At 39.0% G+C, this 17380-nt stretch overlaps 4 protein-coding genes across 6 annotated transcripts in view; 3 read left to right on the plus strand and 1 right to left on the minus strand.

Annotated features, from left to right (window-relative positions):
- Positions 1-218: 218 nt before the first annotated feature.
- LOC126053597 (neuroglian) lies at positions 219-6885 on the plus strand. Its single transcript, XM_064043703.1, has 8 exons — positions 219-436; positions 2968-3109; positions 3416-3543; positions 3783-4064; positions 4499-4721; positions 4904-5048; positions 5365-5526; positions 5708-6885. Exons 1-8 carry the CDS (start codon positions 379-381, stop codon positions 6713-6715), a joined length of 2148 nt encoding a protein of 715 aa, XP_063899773.1. The 5' UTR covers positions 219-378; the 3' UTR covers positions 6716-6885.
- A 280-nt stretch (positions 6886-7165) lies between these two features.
- Positions 7166-9323, plus strand: LOC135119337 (scm-like with four MBT domains protein 1). Its single transcript, XM_064043704.1, has 3 exons — positions 7166-7383; positions 8684-8804; positions 9124-9323. Exons 1-3 carry the CDS (start codon positions 7345-7347, stop codon positions 9321-9323), a joined length of 360 nt encoding a protein of 119 aa, XP_063899774.1. The 5' UTR covers positions 7166-7344.
- On the minus strand, positions 9291-11000 carry LOC126053618 (uncharacterized). Its single transcript, XM_049836180.2, has 2 exons — positions 10780-11000; positions 9291-10563 (listed from the first exon to the last, which is right to left on the minus strand). Exons 1-2 carry the CDS (start codon positions 10781-10783, stop codon positions 9431-9433), a joined length of 1137 nt encoding a protein of 378 aa, XP_049692137.1. The 5' UTR covers positions 10784-11000; the 3' UTR covers positions 9291-9430.
- Positions 11001-11637: 637 nt separating this feature from the next.
- Nrg (Neuroglian) overlaps positions 11638-17380 on the plus strand; it is a 43345-nt gene continuing 37602 nt past the window's right edge. For all 3 annotated transcript variants that reach the window (XR_010278190.1, XM_064043706.1, XM_064043705.1), the window contains exons 1-3: positions 11638-11797; positions 12176-12268; positions 15619-15745. Coding sequence is in view for 2 of the 3 variants with exons in the window: in XM_064043706.1 (XP_063899776.1) it covers positions 12211-12268; positions 15619-15745 (185 nt within the window). In the remaining variant the exon portion in view is untranslated. The remainder of the gene's footprint in view (positions 11798-12175; positions 12269-15618; positions 15746-17380) is intronic.

The following is a 17380-nucleotide window of genomic DNA, read 5'->3' on the forward strand; positions in this document are numbered from 1 at the left end:
TGGCTTCTGACTACCCGTACCGACTGCCAAGGATGTTCAATGACTATGTAATGGCAAATGGCACTTGTTTGTTTGTTATGAATTATAATAGGTAATATCATTGAATGAAATGAATAGTCTCACTCAAATAATATAATCGGTGAACTTCGCTCGATGTCGGCTCCATTCGGTTAATTTCGGTTTTCGAACCCGAGTTAGAGATAATTCAAGTCGAGTGAATTCAAGTTAGGCCTACTCGCCGTCCAAGCTTTATTCGGATTAGGTCATCGAGTGCGGTTAACATTGTGTGCCGGAGAAATGTGTTTAAATATGTTTTAAAGTGATTTATTATATTTCTTGTTAGATACACGAGTACTACGAAGTAGGAGACCTGTGACAATGGGTACAACAAACACATTTTATTTCATCGCGTTACTATCATGTTCTGCGGTGTTATGTGAGTATTAATTACAACAATACCAAAATACCAATGTAATAAAATATAGCGAATAAAAAACTACATTACACATTATTGTCTATACAGGGGCGGAGTGTAGAAGTTGGAATTACGCTTAAGGGCTTATTACACTTGATTAGAGTAGATTTAAGTGTTAACACTTTGTGTTAACAATAAAAATTTGTACGCCTGATCATGGCAGAGTATGGTTAGTAGAACTTATAACTACACCTAACAACTGTTTTGTACCCATATTCCGACAAATAAATGTTTCTTTCTTTCTTCTTTCTTTCTAAATTCAGTCGTCTAAACGATGCAGTTACTAAATTCAGTCAATTGTAATCGCATTTTCAATCATTAGGAAGGTAGGTTTCATTAAATCATTTAGAAAGCTAAATTTAGTAAAGTTTAAGCTAAGTTTAAGCTCTTTGGGGCACTATGAGTAGGGCTACCATCTCGAATTTCGCCCGGACACAAGGACGGATCCAGGAGGAGGGTCATGGGGCGGAAATGGGGGTAATGGGCATCAAAAAGGAGAAAACGGGACCCTGATACTAAGAATCCGCTGTCCAGGTTGACAACATGCTGTATCTCATGAACCCCGGAATTTTCACAGAAATTGTATTGCTGTTGCCGCTATAACTAATAATACAAATTACGCGCCCTTTTCTACGTGTAAACACTTTTCATATGTTTAGTCTCTAACCTGAAAAAAAAATTCGCGCTTTCTTTATTTATACTGATATATGAAGAAAGAGCTTTCATCTACGTTTAGTCCTCGACATGATGAATATTGTTTTAATGGTCATAGTAAATGGATAAAAAATTAGGTCTTGTTTGGTTTTAATTGTTCATTTAGTCTTCGTCCGGGGAAATTATGCGATTTATGCCAAATATCCGGGGTTTTTTTATGTTTGTCCGTATTGGGCGTTTGAGATGGCAGCCCTGCTTGTATGTAACTAACTATGTATGTATGTAAGAAATTCAGCCGATTGGAGCCCATTCCGGTCTGTGTGAAGAGAAAAATAGGTCTGTCTGAACGGACCCAGGTCCGAATTATTTTGTACTTTTTAAAAGCCTGTTTTTAGTTGTTTTTTTTTAAATTGAATTTTTACACATACATTTATTTGGTGGATCTACGTGGCCAATAGTGAGAAACAAAGTTCTTATTAGTTGTTGTGTAAAAATGTGCCTTGTATCGTTATATTTAACCAGTATGACATCATATAAACTGAGCAGTAAGAGTAAATTGGTGCTAAAACACTGATCTAACAATACTACATAAACACCTTGACATTTACAATTAAGTGAGTTATTCATATTCTTATGACTGAATATGAAAGACAGACAACCACTTTAGTTATTCTTGCATAGTGTTTTTTGATATAGGTACCTACAAAAAATAACTCGAGTCCAACGGTTGGGAATGCCTTAAGTATAAGAAATCAAAAATAATGTTTGTGTCTTATGTGACAAAAGTATAATTCTAAAAAATCATTAAACCTACAATCTAACTTCTAAGTTATCAAAATGACTAAAAGAAATGATAATGAAACCAAGCAGTTTAAGATAAAAATGTCAGGATAGGTCAACAAATGATAACTTATTTTATTTTACAATTTTACGTTAATTAGATAAAATGTTTGCTATTTTCATCTCAACCTATACCTACAAATACCTACTTCTCTGTTTTCAAATTACACACATATCAGTAAAAATGTAACGAACAGTAGAGATATTTCAGTTTAGGACCATTTTCTCCAACATCATCCTCCGAGCCCTTTTCCCAACTATGTTGGAGTCGGCTTTCAGTATAACCGGATGTAGCTGAGTACCAGTGCTTTACAAGGAGCGACTGCCCTATCTGACCCCCTCAACCCAGTTAACCAGGCAACCCATGGTGTCAGACTTACTGGCTTCTGACTACCCGTAACGACTGCCAAGGATGTTCAATGACAGCCGGGACCTACAGTTTAACCTGCCATCCGAATATATTAGTGTTAATTAATATCTAAACTTTAATTAGTGAAATCATAACACAAGATAATGTCAGTGGAAGATTCCTTCTTTTTATTGCTACAATTTTAGATAAAACATTATTTAACACTTTTTGTATGTACAAATAAAAAAAATATACAAAGACGCTATCTATTACATAACATTTAAGTAAAACCGGTTCTTCACGGTCGAGCCAGAATTGCAGATATCCGTAATCGCAAAATCATAGTGAACGAGCCTCGGGCGCGAGGGCTGTTTACGGTCTGCAAAACTAAGTGAAATATTTTAAAAAATCAAAATTAGGAAATATGAAGTTGGTTCTTTTCGCCCGCATATTTTTTTCCAGAAAAGTGGCTTAATATTGCGACATATACGTGGCAATGCAGCCAGAGAATATTCAGTGTTCCACTTGCAGTCTGCAACACACTGAACTAAATCTGTTGTACTTTGATTTTTTGGATTACTTATGACTAGATATTGATTTCATGGGTAATCACTACAGAGCTTTTGTTAAATATATTGTTTGTATGCAGCACTCATACCAGAAATCACGGAGGGACCAGAGAACCTCGCCGTCGTGGATGGTTCCGAGGCTGTGCTCAAGTGCAGAGTGATTGGAGACCCGAAGCCGATCGTCATATGGACGAAGGATTATGCTGAGGTTACTGGTCGGAAGTAAGTATTCTTGAATGCCATAGTCTAGTCTAGTAAGTCTATCTTCCAGGCGGTAGAGGTCCGTAGGCAAGGATGAGAATCGAAAATGACTTCTAACGAGACATTTCCGAATTTGTAATATGGAACAAACCACAGTCTAAAAAGGCTAGAGAATATTTACTAACGGAGTTAACCTTTTGTTTACCTGTGCCCACCTATGCTGGGTAGTTAGAATAGACTTATCAAATAATCTCGTTACTGTAAGTAGATTTATTGATGAAATATCAACCTATTGTTATCCATTTCCTATACTGTGCCCTTGTCCAGGTACAACGTAACTGCTGACGGCGACCTGGTGATCCACTATGCGTCGTACCCCGACTCGGGCAACTACCAGTGCTATGCAATGAACAAGTTCGGAGCGGCATCCGCTTCCGTAACACTTGATGTTAAGAGTAAGTATTTAAGTAATTACATAGAGCTTAACCTTTTTCTTTTAAAACACTGGAAAACATAATATATTCAACTTTTGACGAAATTGCTGCTGGACCAACTGAAAGTTTTATTTTACTAGTATATATCTTTTTTAATTCCTACGCTATTACAACTGTAGTGACTGACTGACTGTACTGACAGAAAAACCTTACAATCTAAAATAATTTTGAGTAATATTCAAAACACCTTATCACCACAGAACGCACAATAATCACCGACAGGCCGGAAGACTATGAAGTAGCAGCGGGCTCCACCGCCACATTCCGTTGCAACGCGAACGCGGACGCCTCGCTCGAGCTTCAGATCATTTGGCTGAAAGACGACCAGCAGATCGACTTCGAGAATCAGCCGCGGTTCCACATGTCTTACGATTATTCTCTGCAGATCTCTGATGCCACGGAGCTGGACGCGGGAGAGTATACTTGTATCGCGAAAACGGCCATTGATGAAGCTAGGGCGAAGGCTACGCTTACTGTACAGGGTGAGTTTTTCTTGTATTGCGATTGATCGTCCATAACACAGTAGTGGCCCCATATTCTATCTTAAATTATTATGTCATAAATTATATTTTAAAGATTTCTATAATGATAACTGCTCCCTTCCAGATACAACTAACTACATAAGTACTGCACTATTTGGCAAAGTGCCAAAATTACTTCTGATAAGATAGTTGCTCTATGTATATTGTTTTGACGGATCATCATGGACTTAACATTATCTCTCCTGCTTTTCCCCGGGGGAGAATGTGTGAACACTTCCATATATTTCGTAATTTTATTGGGTGTTCCAAGTAATAAGTGCCAACACCCCGCGTTCCGTCGCCCACGCGTAAGCTGCATTCCGTTTCTCGCCATATCGTTCCGGCGTAGACATTTATAGTTCTTACTTTCCATGCTTGTTATTGGCAAATTCCAGATAAGCCAAACCCTCCGCAACTGGAAGGCGTGAAATGCAACGAGCGTACCGCCACTCTGCGCTGGCACCCCATGGGCGACAACCGAGCTCGCATCCTACGCTACTCCATAGAGTACAACACCACCTTCACGCCCGACACCTGGTACACGGCCGGCGTCAACGTGCCAGCCTTCTACACATACTGGACCGTCCAGCTCAGTCCCTGGGCTAACTATACCTTCAGGTAACTGTCGCTATATCATCAGCATCCTGCGACACCCGGTACAGCCGACAGTCAGATGAAAAGCAGTGTTCAATACCGAGTGACTGACCAATTTGCTCTGTCTGCTGCCTTGAATGAAATGCAAATCCCTCGCACTCAGTCTAAGAGATTCATTTGCCTCATGAGAATGTATTTGATTGCAGAGTGAGCGCGTGGAACAAGATCGGGCCGTCCAGTCCGTCGTCGCACTCCGAGGTGTGCAGCACGCAGCCCGACGTGCCCTACAAGAACCCCGACAACGTCGTCGGCGAGGGCTCCGACCCCACCAACATGGTCATCTCTTGGGAGGTACATATGTTCACTAAATTATTTATATACACACCTGTGTACTTTTGGAAGATTTTACAGCCAGAACAAGCAAGAGCATTTTTTCGCATGCTTATACCAGTTAAGGAGCACTTGGAGGAAATTATCCCGGCCCAACCTCATTGCTGAGTGACTAATGATGGTCACGGTCCCCAATCTATGGGGGAACGACTTTGATGATGATGATGATACCAGTTAAAAACTATCTTTCCAATATACCGCAAAGCGTTCTTATTCTCTGGATCACTCAATTTGTGAAAAAATATGTAATTACTTTATTGGCTTGATTATTTTCCAGAAAATGCCACAAATCGAGCACAACGGTCCTGGGTTCTACTACCTGGTGACTTGGCGCCCCAACATTGATGGTCAACCCTGGGTGGAGGAGCAGGTCCACGACTGGCAGCAGACGCAGTACGTCGTCACCAACACACCCACCTTCGTGCCTTACAAAATTAAGGTAACAATAATCATTTTTATTTAGCACTGCATTCCATTTTTCGCCCATGTCGACCAATTGAGTACATTTTACAACTGTATGGTTATAACATGTAATACTTGTGAACTCAGTAACAATTAAAAAATGTCATAAATTGCCTGTGATTATTCATAACATTTCATCGAATAATGTAATTCCCCAGGTATCTGCAGTGAACTGTAAGGGTAAATCCAACGTGACTCCCATGGAAGTGATCGGCTGGTCGGGCGAGGACGTGCCCCTGCAGGCGCCGCAGAACTTCACCCTCGTGCAGGTCACCACCGGCACCACTGCTCTACTCAACTGGGACCCCGTGCCGCCCGAGTCCGTGCAAGGACACTTCAAGGGGTACAAGATACAGACCTGGGTGGATGGAGAGGAAGATAGCCTCAAGGAAATACTGGTCAAAGCCGACGCATCCAGCGCTCTAGTCAGCGAGTTCAAGCCCTTCAAGAAGAATAACGTCAGGATCTTAGTATACAATGGACGCTACATCGGACCACCCAGCGACACCCTCAGTTTCTACACCCCTGAAGACAAACCCGGCTCTGTCAAGTCATTCGAAGCGTACCCCATCGGGTCATCAGCCATGCTACTCAAGTGGGAAAAACCTATCGATGAAAACGGAGTCCTCACTGGATACAATATCTACTACCAAAAAGTCACCGGCACTTCTCTAGGACCCACCCAAGAAAGGAACAAGGAAATCGACCCTAAGTTCGACCACGCAAAGTTGGCTGGACTCGAACCCAACACCAGGTACCGTATTGAAATCAGAGCAAAGACCAAGGCTGGGGAAGGTGACAAGTATTTCGTGGAACAGTCGACGAAATCAGTTGAGAAGGCCAAGCCAGACATTCCACAGTTTGAGACGAGCACACTGCCTGCTAAGGAGGGGACTGCGCATATCTTGGTTCGTTGGATTCCTTCGTTGGACGGTCACGCGGGCACTCACTTCGTGGCGTGGTACAAGCTGAAGGGTCACCCCGACTGGTCGAAGACTAACGAGGTGACGGATGATGACTACGTGATCCTGACGGGCTTGGAGCCGGGACAGGTGTACGAGGTGAAGCTGACGGCGCATGATGGAGAGTACTTCAGCGCCAGCGAGATCAAGGATGTCGATACTACCATTGGTAAGCCCTCCCTTATATCTCTCCTTTATGTATGATGAAGAGAAAATATATGTTGTGGAGGGATACCTACTTATGTTGAAGTGAACGTTGATGTCATACTATTGTTGCATTTATGTAGTATTTTAAGTAGGTTTGTGTTTACATCTTCTGCGTTTTTTTATTACAAGACGTAAATAAAAATGTTATTTCTACTTTTTGCACAAAACTCTTTTATTGAAAGCGTATTGGACATTTGAAACACAGCACGTTATTATCAAATAAAGATATTATACCTAAACACGTGTTGATGATGAGCACAGATCTTTTAATAAAATAATGTTGTAGACCTATAGTTTTTTTCTCAAACACGAGAAGTTGAACCACGACCTAGAAATCATGGTACACAAATTATAGTACTTAAGGTTATCGCAAAATTTTTAATCTCAAAAAGGTCTAAGGTTAACAAAACAAAGAAACGATAAACTTTATATATTTTTTTTGTACTGATTTTAACATCGATTTATTGTAGTGAGTGTTGCTATTATCATTCTCTATATTAATCGTTTTAACTTACAATCTTGTTTGCTGTGAAGAAATGTTAATGTTACGGAGCCGAAACGTGGACACTGACGGTACGGCTGGTCCACAAGTTTAAAGTCGCTCAGCGGGCTATGGAAAGAGCTCTATGCTTGGCATTTCTCTGAGGGATCGCATCAGAAATGAGGTAATGCGTCAGAGAACCAAAGTCATCGAAGTGCAGCTGAAGTGGCAGTGGGCTGGCCATATTAGCCGAAGAACCGATAACCGTTGGGGTAAACGAGTTCTAGAGTGGAGACCACGACTCGGCAAACGTAGTGTAGGACGTCCTCAGGCACGGTGGAGTGATGACTTGCGCAAGGCGGCTGGCAGGAGCTGGATGCGAGCAGCCGAAAATCGATCTCAGTGGCGTGCATTTGGAGAGGCCTATGTCCAGCAGTGGACTGCTATAGGCTGATGATGATGATGTGAAGAAATGTTAGCTATTTTATTTTTGAAGAAAGGTGTTTCCGTACCATAAAGAAAAATTGAGAATACGAGGGTAGTGGTTAGCTCATTCTTAGCCTTCCGCCGCGATATGGTTGGTCCAGGGGCCCGATTCTCCTAATTTTACTTAAGCGAAATGTGATTCACATTCGACTTAGATCCAATCACGACTCGATTACGATTGAAGCATATGTGGCATTCCGCTATTTTTTCTTGGAAATTAACGTTTTTATCCTTTTCTGTCATTCAATAATGAATCATTTTGTCTGCAAATGATTTATGATTGCAATATGATTGTAGAGCAAACTAACGTATAGACCAAAATCACCAAAATAGCAGACCAATCGCAAACCAATCGAATGTCGTTAGAATACGATTGGTCTTATATTAGTAGCAGAATGCCCGATATGGTTAAAACTGCTATTGCGATTCAATTTCTATTCGATTTTGATATTATTAACTTAAGAGAATCGGGCCCCAGATCTTTTGTAGTTAGGGCATAGCACTATTTGCGATACCAGTGCGTCGTCTTAACCCCTTTATTAGTGATAACCGAGCACAAGTAAAACTCCTACACAAGGCCTAGTTGAGTGTGTCAATCATGGTAGGATTCCCACTTCGCTCTACCACCATAACCTTTGTTTTAGCTCTATTTATTAAAAGTTCTAGGTCTCTGCAATGGGTCTCTGTGGCGCCGATTGTCAGTCGGATCGTCCTGCGCGCGTCGCTATGTCAAGAGTCTTAATTTTTCGGGAGGTATTTTTGGGAAATTACTTATGGTGAGGTTACCATGTCTTTCCCAGGCAGTTGATCCTCTTAAGGAGATTTAGTTCCTCAGGGCTGCTGGTGTCCGGTTTGGATCGGGTTACTCGACCACCGCCCGAACACTTAGTGTTGACTTATTACGATGCGATGGCTAGTTCTAGATTCCATCAACCCTCTTCTTTATTATTATCCACAATGTCAGAGCTGAATGTAATGCAACAATGTACATTCGCCAGGTGTCGTCGTTCTGCCGCGACGTCTGCGTCAAACTGCAGGCCTGCCCGTGCCTCTTCGGCCCCGACGAGCACAGCGACCACTGCCCTAATGACTGCCAGCGGGTTGACAAGTCCACCTTCCGTAAGTTTATCATCATCGTCGTCCTGTCCGTATCCCAATTTTATTAGGGGTCGGCACAGCTTGTTTTCTTCTTCATACCTTCAGTGGGAAAGAAAACTGGGAAAACACAATTCAATATGTTAATAGTAACATATCGGGATTTTTTCCCTATTGTGTGTGCGGTAGAATGTCCCTTGTTAGACAACCTGCTAAATGGGGGATTCAGTCATTGAGATCCAAAAGGATCGGGGCGTCTTATGCGCGTACCTGTAATCTTTGCCAGATCCGAGGTTCGATGTTTTTATAAACAGAAAAATAAAACATAAAAAAACAATTACAGATCAATACACGGAACGCCGAGGCAGACCAAAAGGCAGCGTCAACGGCAGGAGGAAAAAGAAAAAGGCCGCTCCAGAGAAGAAGGAAAAGGAGCAACAGCCGTCGCAAGAGACGGAGAGCAACAAGGACGTGGAGTCCGTGGAGAGCGAGCACAGCGCCGGCTCCGCGCCGCCCTCCTCGCCCGGCACGCGGCGAGTTTGAAGATTTTGGATTGTCTTGATTTTGTTCCTTGTTCTATTCTTTGTCTAGTCCACAATAAAGTATTTGTTGAATAATTAAATCACGAGTTTATATTCATATACAATTTATTACGAATACGTCGTTTTGCGGAATTTCCTGCACAAAAAATTACAAAGTTTAGACATAAATGATTTTTCATTTTCCCGGTCATGGGAAAAGTCCTCATTGAGGTGTATATTTTTCTTGGCGTAGGAAACCTTGACAGGTATTTCTCTATCGGGTGCATTATAGTCCTGTAGCTGCTCGACATAGTTCTTCAGCTCCAGCTTCTTAGCAGCCAGCCTCTCCATGTTCTCTGCAGATGCAACAGGTTTACCTTCACTTGAGCTTAGAAAAGGCTCTTTTATGTTGATTTCCGATAGCAGGTTTCGTTCATTCATCTTGATTTGTACGCATGGGTTTCCACTTAAAAGATAAATATTGAAGATCTCTTCCTTGTTAGAGCGACTTTTTGGTTTAGAAGAACGATCAGTCAAAGTGGAATCCGTGAGATAATTGTCATTCTTGTACGCTTCTACTACCGAATGCAGGTGTTCCGCCGTAGAAATAGTGGTTGTATCGAAGCTGGAGTCGTCGTCGAAGCTGCTTATATGAGTTTCTTTGTCTTTAAACGATATGGCCGCGAAGTCATTCGATTTCTTGCTCTCATTAGAAATTAGAGTTTCCGAAGACATAATGTGGTGTATCATATCTTTAATGAACTCTTCCATATCAGCTAACGCGTCCTCTTTATTTTTAGCAAGAATCTCGTTAAATCTCTTTTTATAAACTTCAAAGTCACGCATGCTTGCATAGAAATTATCAAATATCTCTTGAACAGTCGTTCTGAAAAATTTGATGTTTGACTCCAAACTTGTGAGCGAGTTGTCAGTTTGTAGTTCCTGTGACATGTTCTTGAATATTTTCAACTCTAATTTATCAAGTTCCGAATTAGTTAAAGATCCTTTGTCGCCTACAGTTGAATCTTCATGGTTGGAATCTTTAACGGGCACTTCATCATGTTCATATTTCTTGTAATACTCTCCAAGACTTCTAAAGGAGGCGTGTTCATTTAAGTCGCGTTTATTAGAACCGGTCGGTAAAACGTACTCTTTTTGGAGGACAACATTGACCTCCGACTTACAGCAGTTTTCAGAGTGCTCCGTGCATCTGGGTATGTAATAGCTATGCCTGGCTCGAAGGGCATGATTAGTTTGGTCACCTGTAATGAAATGAAGCAATTTATTAAATACTATTCAATTCCGCCCTCAGCTTTGCACTCCGAGTAGGAGACCTCATATAAAAAGAAACCTCAATAATCAGCAGTCGCATTTTACGCCAGTCACATAGCCAGGCAATAATGATTTTGCTTAAGTTACCCAAGAAAATCGACTGCTTAGGAAATTAAAACCATTATTTAAGTAGATGCTACATTTACCCATTGTATTCAACTTCCAATATTTTTATGATCATTGATGTAGCAAGCGAAGGGAAAATAATTATTATTTAATCCTTTTAGACTTGAAACAATACACTTCATAGATTTATATCTGTTATAAACACAAAAATAAAACAATCACGACTGTAATTTTTGTAAAGTTCTGAAAATTAAATGCATATGATGACTTAAAACGTCAGATTTCATTCAAAACGTCTGTAAAGTAAGTATTTTATTCTCTTTGAAAGGGTCATTTTAGAAAAGAAGTAAACGTTCCTCATTCAAAATTCGCGCCTTAGAGCAATAAATTTGGAGCGGTGACCCCATAGAGTAGGTGAACCTTCCGGTGACATATACACTACAACTACAAGCTATTCAGTTTACACTACTGCTTTCACACTAGCGAATATTCCGCTGGATTTTTAGGAACTACTGTTTCAAACGATCGACGGCATCCGGATTCGTGCCCAAACTGATTTTTCGACGCATGGAATGTGTTGTGCGTACTCATTTCTCGCGTCTAAAAAATCCGATAGTGTCTAAGCGCTCTTAGATTAACGGTTTCTAACTCGTTATTTCAAATTCCAAAAGGTTTCTGAGAACATTTAGAGACTTTGATGAACTTCGTTTAAATAAGTAGGTGTTTATTGAAAATACTGATATGATTTTATTCCGACGACCATAAATACAATAACCACTATAATTTCAAATTCAAAACTGTTAGCAACTTCTTGGTCAAAAAAACAAGTTCTTGAAACTATTGTTTCTAAACGTATATAGAAACTTCCATTGTCTATGGTTACTAGAAAAGAGAAAGATATTCGATGTAAGTTCAAGTGGAAAAGAGCTAGCAATCGATACGGCATTGGACAAGCTTGTCTATGCCAAGCCAGTCATTGAACCGTCAATTGCTGAACGAACGAACGACAGTGAATCTCAGAGGCCCCGCCTTTAAATCCGTAATTTTATTATTTCAGTTGGTTTTCGCGATGATATTATTATAAAAACAGGCATTTAGGTAATAATTTTCACTAGTTAAAATACTTAAACTTAATCTGTGTTAGGATACATCAGGTTAGCATTAACGGAATGCAATTATTGATTTACCGTGTAAGGCAACAAATAGTGAGTTTGTGCGGGTTTTCTGGCGTTACCCTGTTGTGAAACCGTGTAAATATAAGGGCTAAGGGAATTGCGGTACTTTTTAACTTTCCGTAACAAGTTTTTGTGTCAGAAGAGGTCGACAATTTAGTGTATTTTGTTGTTGCTATTTTTAGTGGGTGTTGTCATTGTGGTCCAAGCTTTATTCGGATTAGGTCATCGAGTGCGGTTAACATGTGTGCCGGAGAAATGTGTTTAAATATGTTTTAAAGTGGTTTATTCTATTTCTTGTTAGATACACGAGTACTACGAAGTAGGAGACCTGTGACAATGGGTACAACAAACACACTTTATTTCATCGCGTTACTATCATGTTCGGCGGCGTTATGTGAGTATTATTTACATTTTTATTTAAGTTTAATAACTTGTTTGGTGTCCTAAGTTAGATTTACATTATTCCTGGCCTAATTTCATTCAACATTTTCTCAATTTTATTGCTCCTAGAGAAATAATTAAGTAAAGAGACAGTTTGTGTATGTGTACAACTCTCTCTTGTAACTGTCGTAATTATTGCCTTCCTGCTTGCATTCAACAATAGCAATGTATTAAAATATACTGAATAGAAAACTACATTACGTATTACACCAACTTTTTTTTTAACGAGAATATGCACATTGTGAAATGCAGATATTTCATTGTTTAGTTTCATTCAATATGTGTATCAACTCATTTCCTCCTGAATGTTTATGAAAAGCCATGAATGAAATCTCAACCTATAGAACAACAGATTTGATTGATGAGTGACACTCAAATACTATTGTCAATCAATTTATTTGCAATTGCATAAAATCGCAATTAAAACATGATGAATTCATCAAGGCCTCTAAACTCTTTGATGACATAAAAGGCATCCATTAGTCATAGGTATCATATCTTAATTTAGTAGTCCGCCAGATTTGTAATTGACAACATTGTTTTGTCCTTGCTCACGCCGTGATCAAGATTTTGATGTCATAGATTGAATTTAGCTCCGTTGGGGCTACCTGGCTCGGTACATTCTCATAATGAATGAGATTCTCACAGGAATTGTTATTTGAGAAGACTATTATTGAAAAAGCTGTTTTATGAATGATTAATGTTATTGAAATGAGTAAATTACTTACATTCAATCATTTTTATTAAAAAGAGCATTGTTTTTGTTACCATATTTTATTGTTGTTATGGTATGCGCAAATGCTTGTGCACTATAATATGTCCTGCGCAGTTGGCTAATCTCCTTACATGAAAACAGCCACCGTAGCCGATAATTGGCTTGGTGGACATCATTTTATTGTTGTCACTGCAGTAAACTTAACTAAAGAAAATACAAAAGTTGTTCTCTTCTTGTCTGCATAATTTAATTTATCTTAGGTTTGATAGGAAAAAAAGCTTTTTAAGTAATGAACTTTTTGAATCTTATTTGCATTCTCTCAGGAAAGAAGGACTCAATAAATTGTATTATATTGTATTACTCAATATATTTTCATGCGAAACAATTAGTTTTTCTGCATAGGCCACACTTAATTATTTTTTTCTTCTCATGATCTTAATATAAAAGCACCAGTGTATCAACCGAAAATGTGATTCAAGTTGTCTAGTCTCAACGTAAACTCTAAATTATGATAAAAATTCGTTCTTAATATTTCCAAGTAGAATATTCAGTATTGCATCTTACTTTTCTGCATTTTAAATTCACCAAAATGGCTTGAGTCACCTTGGCAGTGTTGCATCTTCATCTATCTATCTATACATATATAAGAACAAACACACAACACAAAGAATACTCGTTATTGTATGCAAAAGGCAGTATTAGCATAATTTTTCTGTTTGTATGTTTGTCATACTATCCACATCGGTATTGGCAGTTGGAGTGTAGGGCCACTATAAAAGATTGGCATGCACAGGGCTCCGATTGTAGTAGAGACCATTGCCAACTAGATCATAATGCAACCTGCATGCCTTCTCTCTCAACAATTGACCAATAGATTCTTAAAATGAATAGATACTCTTATAGACTACATTATTTTTTAATTTGAATTTTTGCATGTAGAACTATTTATTTAATCTATGTGGCCCGTAGTTAAAAACAAAGGCTCTTATTGGTAGTTTGGTGAAAATGAGAATTGTACATACCTATATTTAAAAAAAGTATGACATCATATAAACTGAACAGTAGGAGTCAATTGGTGCTAAAATACTGACCTAACCCAATGCTATGTAAGCACCTTGACATTTACAATTAACTGGGTTATTTAAGTTTTAATAAAAAAAGAATATGAAACACAACCACTTTAGTTATTCATGTATGGTGTTTTTTGAATATAACATACAACAAAAATAAGTACAAAAAATCAAAATTAATTTATGGTGGCAAAATATAATTCTAAAAGGCTTGTGTTTAAACACCACCCAAAAAAGTACCTATTTTACTACCAAAAAAATTCTAAACGGTTACCAAAATGGATACATAAAACCATTTTTTCGTATTATTGACTACTAAAAAAATATATGGACGCCTTTAAAATACACTTTAGACCAAATATTATATATTGTCACTACTTAGATGTTACCAATTATGTAATACCATGACTCCTAATTTGGTAATTTTTGTTAGACTAAAAAAAGCTAACGATCGCTAGAATATTTCCCAAATACCAATTAATATACTGGGGTTCCCAAACGTACGTCGCTTATTTATTGTTATATGAATTTGTGTGTAACTCAGTACGTTTAAAATGTAAGCACGCAACATGCAGCAAGCATGGCTTCTGTCACGGCTCCGGCGCTGCGGGGCTCCGGCGGTCCCATGCGAGCTTATCGTCGCAGATGGTTTTCACGCTCACTACCGCAGCTTCGGCTTGCTGGCCGGCTCCGCCGTCCAGCCTCAGCCGCGGCGGCGAGCCTTAAAACTACCTGCGCCTCAGCTCGCAGGCCGCCTCGCCCCTCCGCGCCTACGCGGTTTTGAATTGCACTCTAGGGGTAGGGCAGACAAGACTACGCGGAGTCGGTTTTGCAGCGATTCGTTTTCGTCACTAACTTTTTGGTAGTAATATTAGTCTTTTAGTTGGATAGAATTTGGTGACCATTAATCCATTTTGGGAACCAAAAATAATATTTGTGCGAGATTTGCGACATTTCTGATGTTATTTTATTTTTTTTGGATCGTAATATTATATATTTTAGTGCCCTTTTAATAAAGTCCATTTATTTTTTTTGGAGTTGTTTATTTTATTTGGTGCCTCAGCTTAAAGTCTTAAAAATATTTTTGGTGACCGCCTAAATTATACCCATTCTAAAACATCATTAAAGCTACAATCTAGCTTCTAAGACATCAAAATAACTTTCGCCGACAACATAAACAATTTTTTTTTATATAAAACAACTGATTAGAAAATAGAATGTGAAAATTCATAGTAAACATTTTTTTAAAAGGAAACTGACGTTTATGTTGTCGGTAAACTTGAGCCCTTAGGCTGCCCGCCCACATCCGATAAATAATCGGCGACAGATTTTTTGTAGGCGAAAAAAATAAACACAGTGATAGCAATAGTGCAACGCACATGCTCTACAAAAAGTCGGTTAGAAAATCCTACAAAATCGGCCCGATTATCTGACCTACAGAAAGTCTGACGACTGACGTGGGCGCATAACCTTAGTTTGGTAATAGAATACGTCATAACCATAGCATTCTGTGTCCAGTGACGTCACCGCCGAAGATAGTGAAGCAGCCGACGCAAGAGGAAATTCTGTTCCAAGTGGCGCAGCCCGGCGAGGTGGACAAGCCGTTCATCATAGAGTGCGAGGCCGAAGGCGAACCGGCTCCTAAGTACGTCACCTTGTTTTACTACTTTAAACTTGTGCTATCTGATAGCTGTTTCTTTTACTCGGAGGTATTCTTTATTTTGCCTCAGGTTTCATTCTATCTTCAAAATTTTATACTAGGTAGTACATAAATGGGAATGTTTGACGCCAAGGGTGCTTTCGCTAACTTACATACCCATTAATTTTCGGGATTCTGTCCCTGACACCCTGTATTATCAGCATCGTTAGGCTAGATGTAAGCTGATAATTGTTCGTAAACCACGTAAGTAACAACACGCCCACTACCATAATAACATATCGTAACAAACTTATTCAGATTCACCTTAAAGCTTGTGACGGTAAGCCTCTCACGAAATAAATTACATACTTGGCTTATTAATTCATTGATCTTTATTCAGTATTCTTACAAACAAGTCACAGAACCTTGTGACAATTAAGAAGCACATAAGTTTAAATATAATCTTTTCTGCACTGCCACAGTGGCGCCAGTCATAATTATTGCAGATGGCCAGTAGTATCAATGACACACCAACACTGAAAATATTATTTATTTTTGCAGTAAGAGGAATTCAGTCATTAATTTATTTGTCACTGTTAATTACTGAGAAATCTTAACACATTTCTGTGGCAACATGAAGTGTCTTATTAGCGCCAGAATTGTAAAAAGTTAATTGAAGTTCGTTAGATGACAAGTTACAATTTTTCTTCGATATTTACTAAGCTACTTTTCCGTAGATTTTGTGATTTCTATCACCTGCACTCCAGGAGAATAAAATAAAAAAAAAATGAAAAAATAATAATCCACGACACATAAAATAAAGATGGGAAAGATCCACGTAAATGCTCAAATGGACCTCTTTACAAACAATGACATCACTTCCCCAGAAGACTATTTTATTCATAGATAGAATAGAAGATATGACTTTTATTCATCCCCGAAAATACGTATAACAAGTGTTTCAAACCATCATACATGTGAGGCATACATAATACATCACGTTATGAATGAAAGATGGCTGCCGGCTTTTAACATTTTTATTAATTCCTAGATGGAAGTGAACATGCAAACAAAAAACGGCATTCTGTTTATCGTGTCGTAATTTACCTTTTTATTCTGTTTGTAAATAGAGCTAAAATGATGTATAAATGGTGTAAGGAATTTTATGTATGAGGTATTCCATTTCATACCGTTCTACAGTCACGCTTATTCCGTTCTGGATCAGTTAGGAAACGCTCTAGTCTAAGCCTAGCAAAGGTAGGATCCTTGTCGAATATGGTACAGCGGACATTGTGCTCCGGAATAACTAAAAATAAACCATATTTGCGGCCAACCTTATGGTACCGACTTCGCACGTGTCTTGAATCTAAGGTCTAATAATGTTTTCACTCCTTGAAGTCCTGTGTAAGAAATACAAACAGACAGAAGTCATGGGTTCTTTAAAGTGTCATCCAAATACGTTGTAAGCACGTGTGTGTAGGCTCCACAGTGCACGTGTACTTAAATGTACGTTTGGTTCCTCACAACGTGGGATGTGGATTGTTACCACGACCGGCGTCGGTTCTATTGCAATGTAGAACGTGTAGTTTAGAGACTAAAACATGGCCAGTGTTTTAGGAAACAACATTCCTTGAAGTTTTT

Source organism: Helicoverpa armigera, chromosome 3, assembly GCF_030705265.1.
Source record: "Helicoverpa armigera isolate CAAS_96S chromosome 3, ASM3070526v1, whole genome shotgun sequence".
Lineage (NCBI taxonomy): Eukaryota > Metazoa > Arthropoda > Insecta > Lepidoptera > Noctuidae > Helicoverpa > Helicoverpa armigera.